The 24,728-nt window shown below is 51.7% G+C and overlaps 1 protein-coding gene across 1 annotated transcript in view; it reads left to right on the plus strand.

Moving 5' to 3' along the window:
• The first annotated feature begins 2,069 nt into the window (after positions 1 to 2,069).
• CDHR2 (cadherin related family member 2) overlaps positions 2,070 to 24,728 on the plus strand; it is a 29,609-nt gene continuing 6,950 nt past the window's right edge. The window contains exons 1-27 of the mRNA XM_070792275.1: positions 2,070 to 2,193; positions 2,273 to 2,316; positions 6,437 to 6,640; positions 6,751 to 6,804; positions 8,043 to 8,132; positions 10,299 to 10,388; positions 10,799 to 10,924; positions 11,001 to 11,147; positions 11,230 to 11,305; positions 11,406 to 11,524; positions 11,667 to 11,900; positions 12,785 to 12,940; positions 13,021 to 13,182; positions 13,463 to 13,524; positions 13,792 to 14,035; positions 16,182 to 16,421; positions 18,127 to 18,196; positions 18,327 to 18,932; positions 20,073 to 20,144; positions 20,573 to 20,622; positions 22,179 to 22,330; positions 22,480 to 22,588; positions 22,678 to 22,766; positions 23,228 to 23,296; positions 23,398 to 23,475; positions 23,570 to 23,630; positions 23,721 to 23,845. Of these exons, the coding sequence (XP_070648376.1) occupies positions 2,070 to 2,193; positions 2,273 to 2,316; positions 6,437 to 6,640; positions 6,751 to 6,804; positions 8,043 to 8,132; positions 10,299 to 10,388; positions 10,799 to 10,924; positions 11,001 to 11,147; positions 11,230 to 11,305; positions 11,406 to 11,524; positions 11,667 to 11,900; positions 12,785 to 12,940; positions 13,021 to 13,182; positions 13,463 to 13,524; positions 13,792 to 14,035; positions 16,182 to 16,421; positions 18,127 to 18,196; positions 18,327 to 18,932; positions 20,073 to 20,144; positions 20,573 to 20,622; positions 22,179 to 22,330; positions 22,480 to 22,588; positions 22,678 to 22,766; positions 23,228 to 23,296; positions 23,398 to 23,475; positions 23,570 to 23,630; positions 23,721 to 23,845 (3,653 nt within the window). The remainder of the gene's footprint in view (positions 2,194 to 2,272; positions 2,317 to 6,436; positions 6,641 to 6,750; positions 6,805 to 8,042; positions 8,133 to 10,298; positions 10,389 to 10,798; positions 10,925 to 11,000; positions 11,148 to 11,229; positions 11,306 to 11,405; positions 11,525 to 11,666; positions 11,901 to 12,784; positions 12,941 to 13,020; positions 13,183 to 13,462; positions 13,525 to 13,791; positions 14,036 to 16,181; positions 16,422 to 18,126; positions 18,197 to 18,326; positions 18,933 to 20,072; positions 20,145 to 20,572; positions 20,623 to 22,178; positions 22,331 to 22,479; positions 22,589 to 22,677; positions 22,767 to 23,227; positions 23,297 to 23,397; positions 23,476 to 23,569; positions 23,631 to 23,720; positions 23,846 to 24,728) is intronic.

Below are 24,728 nucleotides of genomic sequence, written 5' to 3' on the forward strand. Positions count from 1 at the left end.
GGAGGGATAATTTTGGTTGAGAGGACTGGATTAAAGAGAAGGAAGGGAAGGAGCCCTTGAGGAGGGCTGAGCCGGGGAGAGAAGAAGCCTGCTGTAGGATGGAGAATAAATGTAAGAGTTGCAGGAATTGGATTGAATGCACGGCATTCAGAAGAGGGGGCATCAAGGGTGATGGGGAAGTGGGTGTCCCTGAGGTGGGAACTCAGAAGGAGGGTTGGGCAGTGGGAGGGAGAGGCCTTCTGGTTTCTGGTAAAGGTTCAGCTCTGGAAGCCCTTCTGCCCCCCACGGACGGCCCGTCATATGGAGTCCACTGTGGGTCGGGGTCCTTCCTTCTTGGTTCTCCCAGAGCTTTGGAGCCAGGCTCCTCTGGAAAATGGCAGGCCACTGGCCTCAGCCGCACTGGGGCAGGACAGGGAGCTGCCTGGGACCCAGTTAGGGTGACTGACAATGACTGTGTTCTTTGGTGTACTTTTATTTTTATTTATTTATTTTTAGGGCTTCCCAGGTGGCCCTAATGGTAAAGAACCCTCCTGACAATGCAGGAGATGCAAGAGATGTGGGTTTGACCCCTGGGTCGGGAAGATCCCCTGGAGGAGGGCACGGCAACCCACTCCAGTATTCTTGCCTGGAGAATCCCCATGGACAGGAGACTGGCAGGGCACAGTCCACGGGGTCACAAAGAGTCAGACACGAATGAAGTGACTTAGCACACACGCACTCATTTATTTTTAATTGAAGGATAATTGCTTTACACTATTGCATCGATTTCTACCAAACATCAGCATGAATCAGCCATAGTTTTGTGCACTTTACAGCTTCAATTTATCTTCGGAAAAGTTCACGTATTCACTTAGCAAACAATTCAAAAGGCACAAAAGGCTATACAGTACAACGTCCTGTTTTATGGAATAATTACACAGATGCAGGCATGCAGCACACTTTCTTGACAGAGGGCAAGAAACATCTGTGGAACTATCTTGCTCTCCCTTGGCTTTGGTATCCATCATCTTTTGGGATGAAAGAACCTTGGCACTTCAGGCGTCTCTTGATGATAGTGAATCCAAGTCCCCCTCTTCCTGGATGAAGGACAGCTTCATCAACATAAGGCGACCAAGAAGACTGGGCCAGGCAGGGTCTTCCAATGGTGCCTGCCCAGCTCTCAGTCAGCAAGAGGAGCACAGAGTCCTTCCCATACTGACTTGACCCGGGACCCCTTCTACTATGCGGCATCTTCCAGGGCTGGGGTTCCGTGGAGCACACTTTGAGAAAGGATGCCAAGGCAGCTATTTATTGTGTCAGCAAGTAGGACAAAGGACCCTGCCCACCCACAGAGTCTCTGGATGGTCCTGGACAAGTCACAGTGCCTCTCTAGGCCCCTGATTTTGAAGGACACTATTAGCTTGGAGAGTCGGACACAACTGAAGCGACTTAGCAGCAGCAGCAGCAGCATTAGCTTGGACACTTCAAATAGGCAGGGCAGCATAGTGGTTGAGGGAATGGATTCTGGAGTCCAAAGACCTGTGTTCAGAGCACGGTCTGACGCTGACTCTGTGTGGCCTCAGGCAAGCCCCCTCCTCTCTCAGACTTGGTTCTTTAGCAGTCACTTTGTCGTTGTAGGAATAAGGAGATTATGCATCCAATATACCTGGGGCCATGCCTGCTACACAGTGGGCCCTGAACTCTGGGGTCAAGTTCAGGCTCAGTCTCAGGCTGAAGCTCTAGACCAGGCTCAGCTACCCTGCCCTCCCTCTCATGCCACACCCCCACTTCCCCTCCCGGGGCACATCTGGCAAATGGGCAGCATTTGATAGGGGCCTGGGGGAGAACCTTGAGTGATGATGATGAGTGGGCCAGGGCTGGACCCACAGACAAGGCTCCACCAGAGGAGGGAGGCCTGGGCTCCAGTGCCCCTTTCCTGACGTCTCTTCCCGCAGGTCCCTCCAGACATGATGGGGTGGCCGTGGCTGTCCTGCCTCTTGTTTCCTGCCCTTGTGGTGTCTGGTAGGTACCTCCCCTCTCCCATCAGCACTAACCTGGAGGCCCTCAGCAGAACCCTCTAGAAGGGCGGGATGCTGCTCCATCAGCAAAAACCTAGCTGCTACGGCCCAGCTCTATGCTTGGCTACCCTGGGGAGGCCTGGGGAGGAATCCAGCCCCAGACTGGTGAGCTGGGCTGAAGGCTGGCCTGGGACTGGTACGGGCTCCTGTGGGGGTAGATGGGGTTCAGTCTTTCCAGAGGTGTCCAGATGTTCCCACACCCCGTGTCCCTGCAGTGGCAGCCAACACGGCCCCAATGTTCGCGTCCAACATGTCAACGGTGAGCCTGCCTGAAGATCTGCCAGTGGGTGAGTACAAGTTCCTGTGCCCATATCGTGCCAAACCCTCACCCATAAGAGGGCCCGGGGTCCCCTGTGGGCTTGCTCCCCATCCGTGCAGCTCCATAGCACCTCATGGCCCAAAGATGGTTCCAGAAGTTCCTTCTTTTCAGCTTTTTGGTCAAAGACCCTCACACAGCATCAAATAATTAAGACCCACCCAAGAGAACACCCCTCCTGTTTCCCATCTCTTTCAGGCTTTCTGATTTTCCCAGGGAGAAAGTATCCATTCGGTACCATTATTTTTCTTCTATCTCTCTCACTTGCTCATCTCTCTCCATCCCTTGCTATTTTTTTCTTTTTCTTAAACAGACAGAGAGAAGACTTGAGGCTCAGCGCCTTTCACGGACACATCTCATCACAAGTCGACACCTTTGCTTTGCTTTTGTTGTCTTTGTAGAGTTACCTTCCATCTGTGGCGAGTGAGACAGGTTTTCCACGTACAGTAACAATCTAAAGTTCGCTTCTAAAATAAATGTATTTACATAAAATAGTAAGTCAATTAAAAGGAGGGTCATAAATAATGAGACATGGTTGGTAGTAAAGATCTTGGCAGTGCACAGGAGTGAATGACGTTCACAAAGCATTGTTTTGGATGAAGCCACAGGGACTGGATGCCAAATTCCCAGCAGGCAGGATGGGGGTTGAAGAAGCTGAAAGGATGGATGGCTGTATTCACTGGGATATAGGGTCAGCTGCGCAGAAAGTGTTAGTCGTTCAGTCGTGTATGACTCTTTGTGATCCACGGACTGCAGCCCCCAGGCTCCTCTGTCCATGGAATTCTCCAGGCAAGAATACTGAAGTGGGTAGCCATTCCCTTCTCCAGGGGACCCTCCCAATGCAGGGATCGAACCCAGGTCCCCTGCACTGCAGGCAGATTCTTTACTGTCTGAGCCACCAGGGAAGCCCTAGCTGCACATAACAGACCCCAAATAATAGAAGTATAAACGAGGTCAATGTTTACTATTCTCTTACATAGTCTCCAAGAACAGTGAGTCAGGGCTGTTGGAGGGTCTGTTCAGTCAAGCTGGCTCTTGCTCTCTGCTTTGGGTGTCAGGGACCCTCCTTCCATTTCTAGGTTCTGCCTCCCCTGTGGCATGGACTTCATCCACAGGGTCCCAGATGGCTAGTGTCACACCCTATTCCAGTGAGAACTTGGGGGAGGAAAGGGCCAGGAAGGCTCACTTCTTTCTCCTAAGGACAGGCCTCCAGATTTCATGCATGTTACTTCTGCTCACATCTCATTGGCCAGAACTTAGCCTCATGCCCTAGCTGAAAGGCAGCTGGAGAAATGAGGGCTTTGTTACTTTAGTTACCCATGTGTCCGGCTCAAAATCCGGGGTTCTATTAGTCTGAGAGAAAAGGGGATTTCTCTTTGAATACTGGGGGACAATTTAGTCTTTGTTGCAGTGTCAGATATCTAAATCTACCAGATGACACAAGAGACGGCATCAAGGAGGCTGAAATCCAGAGCCTGCCTTGGGATCCAGAAGCCCAGGTCTGGGTACACGAAGAAAGGGTGGGTGATGGGCTTAGCAGCCACAAAGGCTACATCCATTTGCATGTGGTTGTCAGGACAGCATAAGGGTTATATTAATAAAGATTTAGAGGCCAAGATGAGGGAGGTGATAGTCTCATTAAATCCCGAGATGGCATAATCCTCCCTGGAGGACTGGGCTGAGGTTAAACTATTTGATATCTATGAATGCAACAGAGAAGTAGTATATAGGTGTTAATGATATTTTACATATGCTTTCATAGGTGTTTAGTCATGGATAAACACACACACACACACACACCCTTCCAAACAAATGTCGCAAATGCCCTCATGATCTCCATTCTCTTCGGTAACCCTTTAAAATCAAGTATGATCTCTGCCAGACCAAATGAGGGTCTTCTTTAAATATATAATTAACTTATGTATATATTTTGGTTGTGCTGGGTCTCTGTAGCTGCATGCAGGCTTTCTCTAGTTGTGGCAAGAGGGGGCTACTCTTCATTGTGGAGTTCAGGCTTCTCACTGTGGAGCTTCTCTTGGTGCGGAGCACAGGCTCTGGGCACGCAGGCTGCAGCAGTTGCAGCAGGCTGGCTCAATAGTTGTGGCTTACAAGCTTAGTTGCTCCTTGGAGTGTGGACTGTTCCCAGACCAAGGATCAAACCCGTGTCCCCTATGGGCAGGCAGATTCTTATCCACTGCACCACCAGGGAAGTCCAAGGGTCTTTTCTTCTGTAACCCCGGGGCCCCTCTCTGGGCTTTCTTAAACCAAAGGGCAATTTTTTCCTTTCTGAGATGAATTCCATGGTTCTCTAGGGATGAGAAAGCATTTTCAGTCAGGTTTTAAAAAAATGTTGTTTAGACCTTTTATTTTGAAGTATAGTATATGTAAATGTACAGGGAGGTACACTGAATTACCACATGTAAATCCCTGGTGGCTCAGATGGTGAAGAATCTGCCTGCAATGCGGGAGACCGAGTTCAACCCCTGTGTTGGGACGATTCCCTGGAGGAGGGCATGGCAACCTACCCCAGTATTCTTGCCTGGAGAATCCCCATGGACAGAGGAACCTGACGGGCTACTGTCCGTGGGGTTGCAAAGAGTTGGACACGACTGAGCCACTTTCACTTCAACTGCCAGGAACACCTACACCTCAACCCCTCTCTCCCCTTCTAGTCACTCTCCATCCTGCATAAGACCTGTTTTCCTGACACTAACACTGTTTAATAGTTTAGTTTTGTCAGGCAGACTCTTTTTTTTTTCCAGACTTTAAAAAATACATTGTATTTTAAATATCAAATTCGACTTTAGTGACAGAGACCTAATATATGTCTTTTATTTCTATAGCTCTTATTATCTGTTACATTTGACTTTTTTGAGACAGACTTTTAGAAAAGCGTTTTCTCCCTGATCCATCTTTCTGTGACCATGGACACGTGTACAGAGAAAAATTTATACACACCCACTCACCTCCCATATTTCCTTGAGTATAAGAGCCATGTCAGTTTACACCTTGACATTTCTGAGTCAGGATGTATCTTATGTTTGAGAGAGTTGCTTAACACAGAATGACTCCCCACCCTCATCCCAGCATGCATTAAATTAACAGTGTGTCTCATGGCAGAGTAAACACAATGTAGACAGCAACATTTTTCTAGTCGGATGGTCTTCCTGGAGGAGGGGGCCTGGGTGGGGAGAGACCGAGCTTTCCAAGGAGTTTCTGGAAGAGGCAAGACTGATCAAAGAAGAGCAGGCTCCAGGTGTGTGGCCCAGACTGTCCCTGAAGGGCCATCGTGGGCAAGAGGGAGCAAGCTGGTTCCCTGGGACACTCAGGCTGCAGGCTGACCCCGCCATCATGTCACCATTCTAGCATTTTTGCCTTTGTGGGCCTCTTCCATAATTAAAAAGAACAAGATATAATTGACATACAACATGATATTAGCTTCAGGTGTACAACATACTGATATATTTGTATATATTTCAAAATAATTACCCCAATAAGTCTAGCTAATATCTGTTATCACACATCATTACAGAATATTTTTCCCTTGCTGTGAGAACTTTTAAGACCTACTCTCTCAGCAACTTTCGAATACAGTATTATTAATTATAGTCACCATGCTTATACATGTACATTATATCCCCAGGATTTATTTATTTTATGACTGAAAATTTGTACCTTTTGACTCTCTTCACCCATTGTTCAGTCTCCTCACCCCACGTCTGGGAACCACCAATCTGCTCTCTGAATCAGTGAACTTGGATTTCTGTTTTCAGATCCCGCATGTGAGTGAGATCATCATATAATATTTGTCTTTCTCTGACCTATTTCTTTTAGCTGAATGCCCTCTAGGTCCATCCATGTTGTTGAAAATGGCAAGATTTCATTCTTTTTTTTATGGCTGAAAATATTCCATTTTGTACAAAATTTACAAAATATTCACACACACACATACATATATATACCACATCTTCTTTATCCATTCATCCATTGATAGACATCCACTGATGCCTTGGCCCTCCTAATTTTAAAAGAAGTTAAATGTACCTGCGGGCCTCGTGGGCAGCTTGGACAGGCCAGCATTGAACTAGGTGGCCGTGGACCCTGGGCATTCCCTGTCCCTTCTGCAGGTGCCGAGGCTTTCTGGTTGGTAGCTCAGGACCAAGACAATGACGAGCTGAAATATGGGATTAGTGGCTCCAATGCCTACTTCTTTAATGTCACCTCAAATACTGGGGAAGTGAAGCTGGCCAGCCCTCTGGACTATGAGGTAAAGGAAAACAGCTTGGGAAGGCCTTGTGAGGGGTAGGGTGGTGGGCAGGGCCCTGGCGGACACCCAAGCAGGGCTCACCTTGGTGCCTGTCTCTCTGCCCACTGCAGACGCTCTACTGGTTCACCATCACCATCTCCGTGAGCGACAGTTACAACAACCAAGTGAGTCAGCAGCGGGAGGGAAGGGTGAGGGTCCCAGGATCAGAGGACAGGGGCCTGAGGGACCATGGCTAGTGGTGTCCCGACCTCAGACAAGCAGAGTGAGCCTCAGTTAACAAAAAACAAGTTGAATGTTTATTTTTATCAACATTATACTTGTCCATTTTTCATCATACAGTATTACCAAGATTTTAGTATTTACTATTAATTTGCTTTAATTATATGCATATGTTTATATATATATATGGTGTATCTATTTTGCATATCTACTGTTTGTAGATATACTGTTTGTATATTTGTATATCTACTGTTATCATGAATTGCATTATTAATTCATATTAATATGTGTATTAATAAGAAAACAGATGCCAAATAACTCCCTACCTTCTCTCCTCTGAGATCATCATTTTCAACTCCTTTGACTAATGGGCTGGTCTCAGTGTTCATGTTTCTCATTACCACGCTTATACAGCTACGTCTGTGTCTGTGAAAGTTGGGGGTTTTCTCTTTATGACCTGTTCCTTAAAACCTATGCATTAAAAGATGACTTGGATATTCATAAATACTTTATAAGAGAGATACTTTCTCTCTGTAATACTTCCCAACCCACTCCCAACTAAAGTATCCACCGTCACTGTTTCTTATCCCTCGCTAAGCACTGGCATACATATATGCATCCATGGAAGAAAGATTGTAGTTTTTGGTGTATTTTCTTAAACCCGAATGGAATCCTACTGCCTGTATGGTCTTGCACTGACTTGTCCACTCAACAATCAGCTTTGGAGCCTTTCTGAATCTGCACACAAGTCTCCCATTTCCTGTATGTCTATGGCCCAGTGTGGGACATACCATGGTGCTTAGCTGGTCTCCTCAACACTTAGGTTGTTCACAGCTTTATTTTGTGGCTAACAAAGCTAAAAGGAAGATTCTTGTAATAAGACTGCTGTGTTTTAGATTTCTTAAATGACCTAAAGTACTCTCCAGTGGTTCAGCAAACATGTGGAAAGAGAGAGAGAGAAACTAAATAAGGGGTAAATCTGCATGAAGAGTATCAGGAGTTCTTTGCTCTGTACTTGCAACTTTTCCGGCATTTGAAATGGTATCAAATAGAGAGTCATCCCAGACACTGCCTGATTGTTCTCCTGAGACGCTATGCCAACTTGCATTCCTGTCCAGGCACTTCTGAATTTGTTTTCCCAAACTCCCACGTTTTCTGGCTCACCTGGGCTTCTGACTTGCAGGTGCAGAGGGAAATGCAGGTGATCGTAGAGGACAGAAATGACAATGCGCCTGTTTTCCAGAGCATAAGCTTCTCCGCCAACGTCAGCGAGGTAACATCTGTCTTACCAGGGTGGGTGTATAGAATGCAGGCATCCTATAAATCTGCTCAGAGTGGGAAGGACCAGAGACAGTCAGCAGGTCATCCAGGATTGGGAAGAGTGCCTCCTAGAAAGGGCAGCCACAGGAACCAAATTCAGGGGGTTGCATGTAACCCCATGTACAATGGTTACAGCAACATTTTTCAATCCATCACACTGGATTGGAGTTCTTTAAGTTATGATCATCCCAGGTGGAGAGGAAGAAATTGATTTTCTCATGTGTTTGGACATTTGAATGGTCTATCTGGCTTCAAACATGGCTGGATCTAGGCACTCAAGCCAGCCATCAAGAAGAGACTTCTCTCCGCCTTGCACCTCTGTGACTCTTGCTGCCTTCATCCTGGGCTTGGGGGAGAAGTTCTCTCCCGTGATGATGAAAGTGCCCCAGCAGCTCCAGGCTCACATCCCACTGGCTTTGAATTGCAACACAGATTGTCTCTTTCTCAGTGGTCCCAACCAACACCCCAGGGCTGATTCTCATTGACCCATTTTGGGTCACGTGCATGTGCCACCATTGTTCACTGGGCTTCCCAGCTGGCTCTAGTGGTAAAGAATCCACCTGCAATGCAGGAGATGTAAGAGACACAGGTTTGATCTCTGGGTCGGGAAGATCGCCTGGAGAAGGAAATGGCAACCCACTCTAGTATTCTGGCCTGGAAAATCCTGTGGACAGAGGAGCCTGTTGGGCTATAGTCCATGGGGTCACAAAGAGTCAGACATGACTGAAGCAACCTAGCATGCATGCAGTTGAGGGGTGTGGAATGCTCCAGTTGTCAAAGTCTGCATCATAGGCCTTCCCCTTTAGCAAGGATGACAGCCTGACTTGAACTGCATGGGCAGGGAGGAGGTTCTCCAGTCGTCCACAAGCAGGAAACACAACACTCCTGAGTCTTCATTGCTACGTGGATTCAAAGACCTGAGAGGTGTGCCCTACCCCCCAGGCCAGACAAGAGGCTGGTGAGATCCAGACAGACCTTCAACAGGCTCTACTGAATGCCTACTATGTGTCTGGCACTGTCCTTGGTGCTGAAGATATCTGGCGATGATAGACTTGGTTGCCACCCTCAGTAGCTCACATTGTAGTGAAGATCACAGACACTAATGAACAAAACACTAAGCAGATAGGATTATTTCAGAGGTGTTGTGCTCAATGAAGAGCATAAGGGGTTGCTTTTAGGTTGAGCCAGTCAGGAAAGTCTTCTCTGGGTGGGTGACACCTGAGCAGAACTAAATGTCAAGGAGCCTCCCTGGGCTGCTCCAGGAAAAGGATTTTCCAGGCAGGGAATAGCAACTGCTGTGAGGTGTGAATCAGCCTGGAGTGTTGTAGGCATAGCTAGAAAGCTGCTGTGGATGGAAGATGGAGTGTGAGAAACAGGTGAGGTCAGAGAGGTGGACCTGACCTGAGAGTGATGTGGTCTGGTTCAGGATTTTCAGAGATCTCTCTGGCCACCTTGTGGAATTAGTGAGTGTGTGGCCAGGTCCTGGGGCAAAGGCATCTGAAAGAAACTTTCAGCTCTGAAGAGTACTGTCTGCAACCTGGGCTGGAGGCTACAGAGAACCCACAGGGAAGTTTAAGCAGGGGAGTGGCAAAACCTGAGTTCTGGAATGATCATTTATACTGGCCCTGAGGGGCTCAGCAAATCAGAAGCTAGTTCATGTGGCGAGGGGGCTCCATCAGGGAGAGGAGAAGTGGGAACTCTGCTTCCTGCCGATGTACAGATGCCCCAAGAGGCCCAGCCTGGGCGAAGAAAAGGGGGCCACCTGTGGAACACTGGGCTTCAGGTTCTGGAAGGTCTGTCACTATCCCCGTGGTAGGGCTGTGGGCCCTGGAACTCCAGGGGGGCATGTGCTTGGGCATGAAGAAAATGGATTGGAACTCAGAGTTGATGAAACCTTTTGTATTAGAGGGGCTTCCCTGGTGGCTCAGAGGTTAAAGCATCTGCCTGCAATGCAGGAGGCCTGGGTTCAACTTCTGGGTCGGGAAGATCCCCTGGAGAAGGAAATGGCAACCCACTCCAGTATTCTTGAGAATCCCATGGATGGAGGAGCCTCAGTCCACGGGGTCACAAAGAGTCGGACACGACTGAGAGACTTCACTTTCACTTTCTTTTGTTACAGACCTTGCCGGTGGGCTCCCTGGTGTTATCTGTGCAGGCCACGGACAAAGACACAGGCTCGGCCGGCGCGGTGGTATACTCCATAGAAAAGGTGAGAGTGTATGGTCCACGTGGGAGTGTGGGCGCTGCCGCTCCTCGTGGCCACCAGGGGGCAGCATCTCCCACACAACCTGCAGGGACCTTCCAGCCCAGGAGCTCTGCCATGGCCCAGCCCTGGTCCCCACACCATCCTCTGGCCCCCTCTGGCCCCCTCTGGCCCCATTCCGTCCAGTCGCCTAAGAAGGGTATCTGCTGCAGACTGAACCCTTCTCCCCACCCTTTCACCTGGAGTGCTGAGGCAGTATCTTGCCCATTTCCCAGAGGCAGAAACTGAGAATCAGAGAGGTTATGTGACCTGGTGAGGTCAAGAGCAAAGCCAGGATTCGACCCCAGGCCTCTGAGAGCAGGTCCTAGGGGCAGAGCCATCCTGGGGCAGCCTGGCCTGACTGTGCTATGCCTCAGGTCATTCCTGCCACGGAAGGCAGTGAGTACCTCTTCAGGGTCCTACCCAATGGTTCCATCATCCTCAATGGCAGCCTCGACTACAACAGCAAGAGTTCCTTCTATCAGCTGGAGCTGAAGGCCTGTGTGAGTAGGGGCGCTGGTGGGAGCTGGGGGCATGGGGACCCGAGGCCCAGATTCATGGAGACCTGTCTCCCGGCAGGACTCGGGCGGCCTGTACAACAATCACACCGTCATCCAGTGCTCCTCATCTGTCTTCGTGTCCATCTCTGTAATCGACAAGCCAGACCTGGACCCCCAGTTTGTTAGGGAGTTTTACTCAGCCTCCGTGGCTGAGGATACACCCCAGGTATGCTGGGCACCTGGGGGAGGGCCTGGGGGGAGCTGAGTGGTAGGGAAAGGGTCTGGCTACTGACCGTGCCTCCCTGCAGGGAACCTCGGTGCTGAAGGTGGAGGCCATGGATGGTGACAGAGGCATCAATGACCCTGTGATCTACAGCATCTCCAGTGAGAACGGGATGTCCCCAGGCTGGGGCTGGGGCAAGGGAAGGGGTGGGGAGTTCCGTCAGAGCCACCGGAAGGAGCTGCTCCTGCTGCTTCTTCCCAGATTCCACAAGGCCTGGCTGGTTTGATATTGGCAAGCAAGATGGGGTGATCACAGTCAACAGTCCCCTGGACAGAGAGCAACTGCTAGAGGAGGATGAGGAAGTGCAAGTGCAGGTCACGGTGAGTGAGGGGGCCACTGCCCTCTTTGCACCCCCGCTCTCTGCACCCCCACTCTCTGCACCCCCACTTTGACCTTTGATCTCAGCTCTCTCAGAATGCTGGTTCTCTGACCTCTGCCTTCCGGCTTCAACTCTGCTCTCAGGCTACCGAGACGCACCCCAACATCCACGGGCAGGAGGCCAAGGCGAGCATATGGGTCACGCTGAGAGTGACAGACGTCAATGACCACGTACCTGAGTTTTACAACTGCAGCCTCCAAGACTGCGCATTCACTCCCAACGAGACTCAAGTCAACTTCACTGGCTACGTGGATGAGCACGCCTCCACGCGCATCCCCATTGAGGACCTCACCATGGTGGTCTATGACCCAGACAAGGCAGGTGCACCCAGATCATAGGCAGGGTGGGCAGAAGTGATGATGGGGGATCACTGGGGAGGGGAGGTGGCGAGTGACCAGCAGAGCACCGACCATGGTACACAGTGTCACAGTGGGTGACAGCAGTGCCAACCATGAGTGGAGGTGACAATCAGAGTTTGAATGACATTTGGAACTTCTGAGTGATGCTGAGCTGGTGGGAGGTCTTGTGTTCAGGGCGGAGCTCAGTGGTGGGGAATGGAAAGGCAGGATGCTGGGTAATGTTGAGTGGAATGTCACTTTCGGTGGTGGTGTGTAGAGGGTAGTGATGGGTAGATGGTGAAGTTGAGGGGAGCTGGTATTGGATATTGGGGGATGTGGGAGGTGTTGAGCACGGACGCTTCTAAATGGGTGTCAAATTGGAAGGCATTCTTGGGAGAAGTTGGGATTGAGTGGTGGATGATTTGGGTAGTACTGAATGCTGAATAAGTACAGTGGTAGTGACAATGAGTTGATACAAAGTGTTGAGTGGGGGATGATTTTGGGTGGTGGTGGTGGTTGGGTGGTGTGTGGAGTTTATGGTCGGCATTAAGTGGAGAGGGTATGGAGCAGAAGGGGCGTGTGGGTAATGGGCCAATGTTGGGCACTGATGGTGTTTGGTGTTGGAGTGCGTGGTGGAGGGTGGCTGGTACAGAAGACTCAAAGGGAGTGAGTGGTGTGTGTCCAGGCTCTGCAGCCCAGGCTGGGGCCCACAGTGCCTCAGGGAAGTCTTCTTCTGATGAGCCCACATCTACAGGGACTAGTGACCAGTCCACCCTCCCAGGGTCTGTGGCCAGGGATTGGGGGAAAGACGCAGGAGGGTACACTGCAGGACGGGGGTCCCTACTTACAGCCCACCTCTACAGGGCAGCAACGGCACCTTCCTGCTGACCTTGGGGGGCCCGGATGCTGAAGCCTTCAGCGTCTCCCCACAGCGGGCAGCGGGCTCAGTGGATGTGCAGGTGCTGGTGAGGGAGCCGTCGCTGGTGGACTACGAGAGGCAGTCCGTGATGCTGGTGCAGGTGAGCGGTGCTCGGCGGCCCAGGGGAGCCAGCCACGGGGCGCTCCCACCCCCACGCCGCTGCTCTTCCTCTGTCCTTAGGTCACAGCCACTGACTCTGTCAGCGGGAACGCATCTGTCGCCTCGGTGACCATACACCTTCGAGACACCAATGACCACAGGCCCACGTTCCCCAGCAGCATGTACAACCTCAGCGTCTTTGAGCACAGTCCTGTCGGCTATGTGGTCACCGACAGCATCCGCGTGAGTGACGGGACAGGGCTGGACTGGGCTGGGAGAGGCGTGGAGATGGGCAGGCCTGGGGCTGGCCCTGCCAGAGTCTCTGCATCATCTGGGGTCATCGGATCCCAGCAAGCGTGCATGTACATGTGAGTGTGCGAGGGTGAGCGTGTCAGTCTGAGTAGTCAGGGGTTTCTCCCTTCGGCTCAGGAAGCAAGCCTGCCCTGTCCTCATCAATTACACGGTCAGCAGCGAGGGCATGGCTTCTGCTCAGTGTCCCATTTCCTGTCTCTCTGCCTCGCAGGCCTCCGATCCCGACACAGGAGAGGGGGGCCGCGTCACCTACAGCCTGCTTCCAGGGAACGGGTAACGTCTCTGATGGGAGCGGGGCAGGTGGTAAGGGGGACCCAGGTCCTCCTCTCTGCCTCACAGTGGGGCTAGAGGAGCCAGATAAAATATAGGGTACCCAGTTACATTTCAATTTCAGATAAATAAATTATTCCTTTTTTTGTTGTTGTTGTGTAAGTAGGTTGCAAATATTCCATGGGACGTCCTAAAATACTTTTCATTGTTTATCTGAAATTCAAATTGAAGTGGGCATCCTGCATCTTTTTTCGCTCCATCTGGCCGCAGGGTGGACATCTTTGCAGTGGATCCAGACTCGGGGAAGGTGACGGTGAGAAACAGCGAGCTGCTGGACCGGGAGAAGCAGGCTGTGTACTACCTCACACTGCAGGCCACGGACGGCGGGAACCTGTCGTCCTCGACCACGCTACAGATCCACGTGCTAGACGTCAATGATAACAGTCCCGTGGTCAGCGGCTCCTACAACATCTTTGTCCAGGAGGAGGAGGGAAATGTCTCCGTGACCATCCAGGTGCGAGCCAGCCTGAAACTGGTGGGCGGAGGGAACAGGCCCAGGGCACCAAGCCTGGCTCTGTGGTCATGTTGGCCCTGTGCTGGAATCTGGGCTCTGCTGTGTGGCCCTGAGAAAGTCACTCAGTCTCTCTGGGCCTCCATTTCTTCTTTGGAAAATAAGGTCAATCATAGACCTTATTCCCAGGGTCATAAAGGATATAAAGTACTGCCTAGCACAGAGCAAGCCCTCAAAAACCACACTGCTCTTTAAAATGCAGGTCCCGACCTCACTCCAAAAAGGATTTGGGTGGCTTAGATTTAAAAGTATAATAAAAGAAATGAAGAAAAAGAGAAAATAAACACAAATCATGTCCAACTCTATGTGACCCCATGGACTGTAGCCCACCAGGCTCCTCCATCCATAGAATTGTCCAGGAAAGAATATTGGAGTGGGTTGCCATTCCCTTCTCCATGGGATCTCCTGACCCAGGGATTGAACCCAGGCCTCCTGCATCACAGGGAGATTCTTTACCATCTGAGCTACCAGGTGGTGTAAGCACAAACGCAGGGTTAAACCCGAAGCCATACAATTGCTAGGAGAGGGCTGAAAACTCAGTTGTGAGCTTCATAATGGCCAGAGCAAAAATGGAAATGAGACCAGTGGCCAGGTTCTCAGAGATGAGGAGATAAGAACCAACTGTTGGCTCCAGAGGAACGCTGGGGAGAAGCTCCTGCACCGAATCATCGATAAGGACGTCTTGTGAGAAGCAGGAAACAAAGTCTTCAGAATGACAATCATGTGGCCACGGGGCCCTCCCGTCTTTCTGGGGCTTGTGGTTTCCTGATCTCTTGATAACCTTGTGAAGTAGCTGCTCTAGTGGTCCCCATTTCACGGAAGGAGAAAACAGGCTTAAAGAGGTTAAGTGACTTTCCTGTGGCTGTACAGCCAATGAGTGGCAGTGCTGAAACCTGGGTCTTTCTCCATGCATCTCAATGCTTCTCACCCTGGTCTGAGAGCTCTTTGGGGGCAGGAGCATCTCAGATACGCTGCTGGAACCACAGTGCCCGGTTTCAGCCCTGAGAAGTGCTTGGCGAATCAGCCGGCCTGAGTTCAGAGTGCTGAGGGATGAACAACCAGAGTTTTTCGTTTCATAAACAAGAACCCGACAGATCTAAAACAAAAAGAGCTGAAGGTGTCAGTATGCAGGGAGGAGATGAAAGAATTGGGTCCAAGTCAGACTAGCCCAGCTCTGGATTCAAAGCCACATTTGCTGAGCACTTACGTGCAGCAGGCCCTTTGCTGAGCCCTGGGTCCTCTGAGATGAATTCACCATAATTCCTGCTTCCAGAGAGGGTGGCAGACCATCACGCAAGGGTGTCACTTGTGCTGTGTGGAAGGCGGCACAGGGGTGGGGGAAGCCCCGCGGAGGGACCAACCTGACCTGGAGTCAAGCAGACACGGTGTCGAAGGCATTCGTGTGTGAGCGCAAAGCCCTGATGGCAGGGGAGAGCCTCTTGGGCTCTCTGTGCCCAGTCACCCTAAAGGCACACCAAGCGTGTGCTCAGGAGCCTGGCAGGACAGGAATACACACACACAGATTGGGTGAAGAATTTCAGCTACTTAAAAAAAATAATAAAGCACTGAAGTAGTCATGATGAATCAGAATCTCGTTGGACTTCACACTTACTTTTTTGGCTGCACCACGTGGCCTGTAGGATCTCAGTCCCTCTACCACCCCCACAGCCAGGGACTGAATCTGGGCTCCAGGAGGCAAAGTCCAGAATTGTAACCACCAGGCCACCACGGAATTCCCCTACATTTACTTCTGTTGGTTAATTTTTACGTTTGACTGTCTTTAGTATATTGCCCTCACACCTCTCACCTCGCTAGAATATCAGCTCCATACGGGAACTGTCTTGATCACAGCTCTAGTCCCAGTACCTAGAACAGGGCTGGGCATGTGGTAGGTAAACATGTGTGGGATGAAGGAATGACCTCAGTGTTTAAGACCTCAGAAGGTCTTGCAAGCTCTTGTTGGTCCTGTCCTCTTAGCTGGGAGACAGGAGCTGGGAATTGGGGAGAAGCCCTCTGATTTTAGGAGGGGGAGGCCCATGGGTGGGCAAGCACCTGATGGCGGGCATCCCAACCCTGCTCACCTGCCCAGGCTCACGACAATGACCAGCCAGACACCAACAACAGCCTGCTGCACTTCAGCCTCCTGCCCAGCCCCTTCAGCCACAACTTCTCAGTGGACCCCGACAAAGGCATTCTCAGAAACCTGGGGCCCTTGGACCGAGAGGCCATCGACCCTGCTCTGGGGGGCCGCATCGTGCTGAGCGTGAACGTGTCTGACTCTGGCGAACCTGCCCTCTGGACCACAGTCAGTGTCACCATCACCGTGGAGGTAAGGCCCGGCTCAGCTGGGGACGGGGTTTGGGATGAACCCCGTATTGGGAGGCTCCCGAGAAGGCGGCCTGTTCTGCCTCCTCCCAGCTCAAATCACATTTCTGCCCTTGCAATATGGTGGGTAAAAGAGTTCTGGAGCCAAGCTGATGGGTTAGAGTCCTGGCTCATTGGTTGTGTAACCTTAGGCAATCAGTCAGCCTCCCTGTGTCCTCAACTTCCTCATCTGTAAAATGGGGATGAAAATAATATGAGTTAATAAATGGAAAGTGTTGCAAAGAATGCCCGGCCTGGAGAAAACACTCAGTGCACACCTGGCCCTGCAAGGGAGCGGGGGTTAGCTCCATCATATTGATCAAAAAACTAAGGCGCACAGAGGTTCAGTAGCTTGCCTGGGTCACAGAATGGGGCTTTGAATTCAGTCTGGTTCTAAGGCTGCTGTCCGGCCACAAGCACCTTATGTCCACGATGTAGTTGGTGCCCCCTTGGGTTTTGCAGTGCACAGCCTGCACCACTGTACACAGCAGTCTTGTTTCCCACTGGGTTGGGATGTGACACTTTCCTACAAGGGTCAGAATGTGATATCAGGGAAAACAGAAACAGAAGATATCAGAAGCCAGGTGAGGTCTCACCAGCTGTCTTTGGGGGTCAGGGGCAATAGGCCATAAAGAAGGAAAAAAAGCAAAACTGCTTTCTTGAGCCATCAGGGTTCTTTCACACCCATGAGCCCTGTGAGTAGGGATGATGACCCCAATCTGCAGATGAAAACACTGAGGCTCAGAGAGGTCAGAGTCACACACGAGGAAGAGATGGAGCTGGGTTGAACTTGGAGCTGTGCTCGTAGCTCCTCCTGTGAGGACGACCTTGAGAAGGCAGCTGGCCATGGGCATGGGGCAGTGATGCCATCTCTGGGAAATCTCCATCAGAAATTCCACCTGGTTAAGAAGGAGAGGGCTCTGGTTTTCAAAGATGTCCGTCCTACCATTATTTAGAAAAAGCCCAAAGCAAAAGTCCATGAGCCGCCCTGGGGAAGGACCCGGAGAGCCAAGAGCACTCAGTATACCAGCGTCAGGGGAGGAGGTGCAGGCGGAGTTGGCCTGATGCTGTGACACAGGAGCAGCACTCTGCGTGGGTGACCAGAGAGGCCACTGGAAAGGGAAGGCGAGAACAGAATGCAGTGGGCATCCGAGGGCAGGACCAGGTCCAGCCCTGGCATATGCCCCCAGCGCCTCCCCACCTGAGCTCAGAGCGAGTGTGGTGGGGCCAACCAAGGGTAGGAGGGACAGGAGGAAGGAGGGGACCAGGAAAAACTTGGGTATTTGTGGGATCATGGTGGTATTGGGACCAACACAGTAAATCCAAGAGATGGGGAGTCAAGCTGGGCCAGGCAGGGACACAGGTGGGGATGCAGAACCATCCTCTGGAGAGCAGGGTCTGAGACAGCTGTGAGTGGTGGGCAGGGAAACACAGTGCGCACCCAACTTCAGAGGGCCTGCCGTGGACCTGGGAGCCCCAGGGGGTGGGGTCTGGGCTAGCTCTGTCCTCAAGTCTGTTTCATCATTTCTGAAGTGGGCAGCGCTGTCTGAGGAGAGGGACAGAGAGAATGGACCGCAGGTCAGGGGAAATATTAGCTTCTCAGGCTATGTCTGGGGAGGCCCAATCTGGGGGCCTGAGTTCCCTGGGCTCAGAACTGCCTCTGTCTGCAGGACATCAATGATAATCTGCCCATCTTCAACCAGTCCAGATATTCCTTCTCAGTGAGGGAGAGAGACCCAGGTAAGTCCTCCCTGGGGCTCCCTGGGTAAGTCAAGGGCAGGCCTGAGGCCCCCAAGGTGGGTGAGGATGGAGGATGCCTCCGGTGGCCGCCAGGCCGGGGGTCCTTCTGCACTCTGCCCCTCATCCACAGGAGTGCAGGTGGGCATGGTGGAGGCCTGGGATGCAGACCAAATGGAAGCCAACAATCGTATCAGCTTCAGCCTGTCAGGGAGCGGCGCCAACAACTTCATGATCCGAGGCTCAGTGCTGGGGTCTGGGCAGGCAGTGGGCCGCCTCTCGTTGCCCTTGGATGTGAGCCTGGACTACGAGACACAGGCCTCCTTCAGTCTGATCGTGAGTGCCGAGAACGCGGACGCCCAGGGGCGTGAGACTACAGCAGAAGTCCTTGTAACTGTGGAGGACGTGAATGACGTGCCACCCACCCTGGACTCAGCCTCGCTCCAGGGCATCCGGGTGGCCGAGAATGGCTCGCAGCACGGCATTCTGGTCAACGTGGTGGCCCAGGACAGGGATACCATGTCCCAGGTGGAGGTACAGCTCGTGAATGTCATCTGCACCAAGGCTGGAGTTGACGTGGGCAGCCTGTGCCACGGCTGGTTCTCTGTGCTGGCCAACGGCTCGGTGATCATCAACCAGAGCGAGGCCATCGACTATGAGGCCTGTGACTTGGTCACGCTGGTCGTGCGGGCCTATGACCTCACAACAGACCCCCGCTTCCAGGCCTACAGTGACAATGGTGAGGCAGCCTGGCCTGCAGGGCTCAGCAGGCTGCAACACAGGGGCTGTGGGGAAGGACTGGAATTTGTAAGGTCGGGGTTCAAATCCTGGCTCCAGCCCCGGCCAGCTGTGCCCCTGGGAAAGTCACGACACTGCCCAGAACTTTAGTTGCCCCATCGGTCAAGTGGAGTTGGGTAGTAGGTTGCCTATGAAGAGTACATGAGAATATGTATGGAAGGCATTGAGTGCAGTGCTTGGCATGCTGTTGTTGTCCAGTTGCCCAGTCGTGTCTGACTCTTTGCGACCCCATGGACTGCAGCATGCCAGGCCTCCCTCTCCCTAACCATCTCCCCCAAATTTGCCCAAGTTCATGTCCATTGCGTTGGTAATGCCATCCAGCCATCTCATCCTCTGACTCCCTCTTCTCCTCCTGCCTTCAATCTTTCCCAGCATCAGGGTCTTTTCTAATGAGTTGGCTGTTCACATCAGATGAACAAAATACTGGAGCTTCAGCTTCAGCATCAGTCCTTCCAACGAGTATTCAGGGTTGATTTCCTTTAAGATCGACTGGTTTGATCTCCGTGTTGTCCAAGGGACTTTAGCACTTAATGCTGTGATGCTGAGAGGCAGTGTAAAGAGACTTCAGAGCCACATGTGTGCTCAGATCCCACGTCTGACACCAAGTAGCAATAACAGTCACATCAACAGCCAGCATATATTGAATCCTTACTACAGCCCAGCCTATGCTAGGCACCTTGCAAGCATTTCACCATTTTACTCCCACACAATCCATGTGGTAGGTGATCCCTAGCCAATTTTATAGATGAGGAAACTGAGGTACAGAACGGGCAGTTCAATAATGTAGCTTACACAGCTAACCAGGGCCAGAATAATGTTGTGGCCAGGTGGGACATACCTGGGCTGGGCTCAGTCCTGGCCCAGTGGTCTCACTGTGTGACTTTGGACAAGTTGCTTATCCTCTCTGAGGTCTGGGGAGAATGCTCCCTCCTACACAGGCCAGAGGAGACTGAGTTAGTAGGGGAGGGGTCTGACCGTGGGTGATGCATGGGAGGGAGGCTGCTGGGAACAAGCCTGAGGACCAGGCTTTGTGGGTCAAGTCTTGCTTAGAGACCAAAGCCAGCCAATCTTTTCCCTCTAGGAAGCCTCCCCATCACCATCGAGGATGTGAATGACAACGCGCCTTATTTTCTGCCTGAGGATAAGACTTTTGGTAAGCTGCAAGCCCCTCCCTCCCCACCCACACTGTACTCTGCCAGAACTACCTTTGGGCAACTCCCACAGATGCTGCTCAGACCCCAGGTGTGCCTCTGGAAAGGGAGGAAGGCCTCCAGCCCTGTCTCTCTCTCTCAGGGATTCAACAGGAGGAGAGACCCGAGTTTTCACTCTATCTCTGTCCCAACTCACATCTGACCCTGGGCCCGGCCCTCCTTCTCTGGCCTCAGTTTCCCCATCTGCACAATGGGGGGTGGAGGACCTGCTAACTAGCGGCTCAGGGGTAGCTGTAATGGGGGTCTGGCAGTAGAGAGCTTAAGGGCAGGTTTGGAGGGATGCGCCCCGAGCTGGGCTTATTATGGTCAGCAGTTGGCCCAGGGGGCACTGGCCCTGATGCCACTGACCTCTTCCTGTCTACACTTGCAGTGATCATCCCAGAACTCGTCATGCCCAACCAGCAGGTGGCGTCCGTCCGGGTAAGTCCCTGGCTCCAGCCGTTGTCAGTCACATCAGCCCCAGGAGACACAGGGCCTAGGCCTGTGGGTCTTTCAGCCATCCTCCAAGTGTTTAGACACTAGAAAGAAAATGTATTAACTCTCTGGGATGGAAATGAAGCACCTGCTTAATTGATATCATTAAACTCCATTAATTGTTAAGTGTGGTATTCATAAACAATTCATGACCCTAAAAACCACTTGCAGTGCTTTTCTTCAGAATTCTGGACTATTACAGAGAAATCACAATAACTGTAAATTAAACAAGTTCCTCGTATTAAATAATTTCCAGAGCAAGCTGCAAAAATGCTTTCAATTTTTATAGCAGTGGATGTGTTTATATTAGAGGGTGGTAGCTGTCCCCGCAGTGGGTGGGGCTGAGGCCTCCCCCACAGCCCTGGGGCCTGGGTCTGGCCAGGCCTTTTAACTGAGCTGGGGAGCTGTTGTGCCTTTTAAGAACTCACTTTCCCTTCCAGACAAGAAGCTGTCAGCTCTTGGCAGTGACTCCTTAGGGTTCAGGCGTTTTATATGTGGGTGGCCCTCCTTGAGTTATGGAAAGGGCATGGGTGTGGAGATGGATGGGTCTGGCCCTCCCCACTTACAGCCGAATGTGCCCTGGGGAAGACAGGTCTCTGTCAGAACCCCAGTGTCCTCCCATAAAAGGGGAATAGTAATTCTCCCTTTCTGGGCCTTCCCAGGTGGCGCTAGTGGTAAAGAACCCGCCTGCCAATGCAGGAGACATAAAGATGTGGGTTTGATCCCTGGGTTGGGAAGATCCCCTGGAGGCAGGCATGGCAACCCACTCCAGTACTCTTGCCTGGAGAATCCCATGGACAGAGGAGCCTGGTGGGCTACGGTCCATGGAGTCGCAGAGTTGGACACGACTGAAGCCACTTAGCACTCATGCAATTCTTCCTCTCTAGGTTCTTTCTAGGCTCAAAGGGTCAGTTTTCCAATCTTCAGCCCTGGCTGAAGACGTTCATTCCAACGTCAGGAGTGTGGCCCTGGCTTTGAACAATTTTCTTTAAATCAACTCCCTTTTGAAACGTCAACACCAGCTTTAGCCTCATCCTGAACAGTGACATCAGTGGCCTCACGGCTCTGTGTGTTGGTCGTATTCTTCTCCGAAAGGCACTAGAGTGAATAAAAATGCCTCATTTCATGGTCCGCTGGGGGAATTCATACTCCTGTTAGCGAGTGCTGAAAGGAGGGGTCTGGGGGAAGGTGCTTGGTACACAGTAGGTGCTCAGGACAACTGAGTGTCCCTAGGCTTGTGCGTGTGTGGCAGTGAGAGGGGGAACCTTCCCAGGGTGACCTTCTACCTGGGAGAGACTTGGGCAGTGACCTGTTGAGTTGAAGCAGGGACATATTCAAACACTGTTTGTTTAAAGCACTTGGTCAGTGGCCTGGGGAAGGCCAAAAGAGGTCATGGCAGGGCCAGGCTCCCAGGCTACCCTAGCTTCAGATTCCTGCTGGGGCTGGAGGCGTGCCTGGCCTGGCCCAGCCCCCACAATTTGTTCACTCTGTCTTGCTCCCAGGCCAGAGATGACGACTCAGGGAACAACGCAGCCATCCTGTTCTCCATCTTTCAAGTGGATTTCATTGCTAAGGATGGGGCCGTGATCCCTTTTCAGGGCTTCTTCCGGGTCTCCACTTCCTCGGAGGCCAGCGTGTTCACTGGCAACATTGAGTAACTGCGGGCAGCCCCTGGACAGGGGTGGGGGAGCCAAGCGGGGCCTCAGGGCAGTGAGTTCCCCATCCTAGGAGGGGTCCAAGGGGGTTCTGAGAGGACTACAGCCTGGGTTTCAGAACTGAGTGGTGCCCTCCTACCTTCCGTAGCCTGGTGACCAGCCTTGATTCCACTCTCCAAGGCACCTACCAAGTGACGGTCAAGGCCCAAGACAGCCCTTCTGAGGGTCCTGCCCAGGAAGCCAGAATCACCCTAAACGTGAGTGTTAGGTTCTGTCTCAGTTCCCAGTGCCCTCTGCCACTCCAGGGTCCCTTGCGTCTCATCTTCCCCATGTCCCCCTCCCATAGCTCTTTACCGTGGACCAGAGTTACCGCGTGAGGCTGCAGTTCTCACTGAACAAGGAGGAGGTGGGCGCCAACTCGGAAAAGATTAAGGAGTAGGTCTCAGGAGCCAGGGGGCGGGTGGCTTGTGGGGAAGAACAGGGCTTGGGAGCCTAGTCCCTGATAGAAATCTGAATGGAATATCTCTCAACCCTGTCCGTGACCCACATTTGATCTGGTCCTTGTCTTTGACCCTATACCTGTACTGGCACTTCCCTTCTGCATGTGCCCAGAAGCCTATCATTGGCTGGGCAGAGACAGGCCTAAATAGGGCTGCCACATATAGTTGCAAAGGCAGTGCACTGCACAAGGGCACTCTGCTTGCTAAGCTATAAACCCGGTCCCAGAGGAAGGGGCTTCCTTGTCTAATTTGCACAAGAGTGCTACTTGCTTAGCCAGTGGAGCTGTCCAGGGGAGGTGACCTTCACACAATCCCTAATTTCACTGCAGAGCCCTGGCCACAGGCCTGGGCTAAGGCCCCTACCCCAACCCTCTGTGACATCTGCCCTCTTTGCAGGGCTCTTGCTCAGGCAACCAGGACTACTGTCTACATTGTGAACATTCAGGACATAGACTCCCAGGTTCGGTGAGTGCCCACTCGGTGGATGGGGCGAGGAAGACAGGATCAGCAGTAGGGGTGTGGCCTGGTGGTCCTGGGCTGCGGGCTTCACCTCTGCCCCATTCCAGGGCCCGAGGACGTTCCTATCTTGATGCCTATTTTGTCTTCTCAAATGGGTCAGCCTTGACCCTTGACCAGCTGAATATGTGAGTAGGGCTGCCCTTGGGGTGGGCAGGAGGGTAAGCAAGAAGCCTGGGGGATGCCAATGTCCCTCGGGCCTGAGCGGGGCTTTGTGGCCAGGATGATCCGGAATGACCAGGACTCCCTGACGCAGCTGCTGCAGCTGGGGCTGGTAGTACTGGTGAGTGTTGGTGGGACAGAGGTAATAGGAGAGCAGGGAGGCGGGAGACTGACCCCACAGCCTCCTCCCATCACACTGCTTCTTCTCCAGGGCTCCCAGGACAACCAAGAGTCAGAGTCACAGGACACACTCCGCAACGTCACCATAGGACTGGGAGTGGCTTTGCTGCTGGCCATTGTGATCTTTAGCACAATCATCATGTGTACCCAGAAGAGGTGCTGCTCCTATCATCCTCTGTGTCTCAAACCTCCCCTCTCTTACCACCCAAGATATCTAGGGGTAGAAAGACCTGGAGCTTAGGTGTCAGGAACATCTGTATTAAATCCCCAGTGACTCCTTAGGATCTCTTGGGTAGGTCATCTCCCCTTCCCAAGCCTCAGTTTCCTCATATGCAAAATAGGCTTGATGCTAGATTCCCCAAATCATTTCAGGGATCCATGTGCATCTCGTACCAGCAGATATCTGGCATATGTTGTTGTTGTTCAGTCACTCAGTCTTGTCTGGCTGTCTGCAACCCCATGGACTGTGGCACCCCAGGCTTTCTTGTCCTTCACTATCTCCCAGAGTTTGTTCAAACTCATGTCCATTGAGTCGGTGATGCCATCCAACCATCTCATCCTCTGTTGCCTCCTCCTCCTGCCTTCAATTTTTCCCAGCATCAGGGTCTTTTCCAATGAGTCAGCTCTTTGCAGCAGGTGGCCAAAGTATTGGAGCTCCAACATCAGTCCTTTCAATGAGTATTCAGGGTTGATTTTCTTTAGGATTGACTGATTTGACCTTGCATTCTAAGACTCTCAAGAGTCTTCCCCAGAATCACAGTTCAAAAGCATCAATTCTTTGGTGCTCAGCCTTCTTTATGGTCCAACTCTCACATCCATACATGACTACTGGAAAAACCATAGCTTTGACTACAAGACTTTTGTCGGCAAAGTGATGTCTCTGCTTTTTAATATGCTGTCTAGATTGGTCATAGCTTTTCTTCCAAGGAGCAAGCGTCTTTTAATTTCATGGCTGTAGTCACTGTCCACAGTGATTTGGGAACCCAAGAAAATAAAGTCTGTCACTATTTCCACTTTTTCCCCATCTATTTGCCATGAA

The sequence above is a fragment of the Bos indicus genome, chromosome 7 (assembly GCF_029378745.1).
Source record: "Bos indicus isolate NIAB-ARS_2022 breed Sahiwal x Tharparkar chromosome 7, NIAB-ARS_B.indTharparkar_mat_pri_1.0, whole genome shotgun sequence".
Classification (NCBI taxonomy): Eukaryota; Metazoa; Chordata; class Mammalia; order Artiodactyla; family Bovidae; genus Bos; species Bos indicus.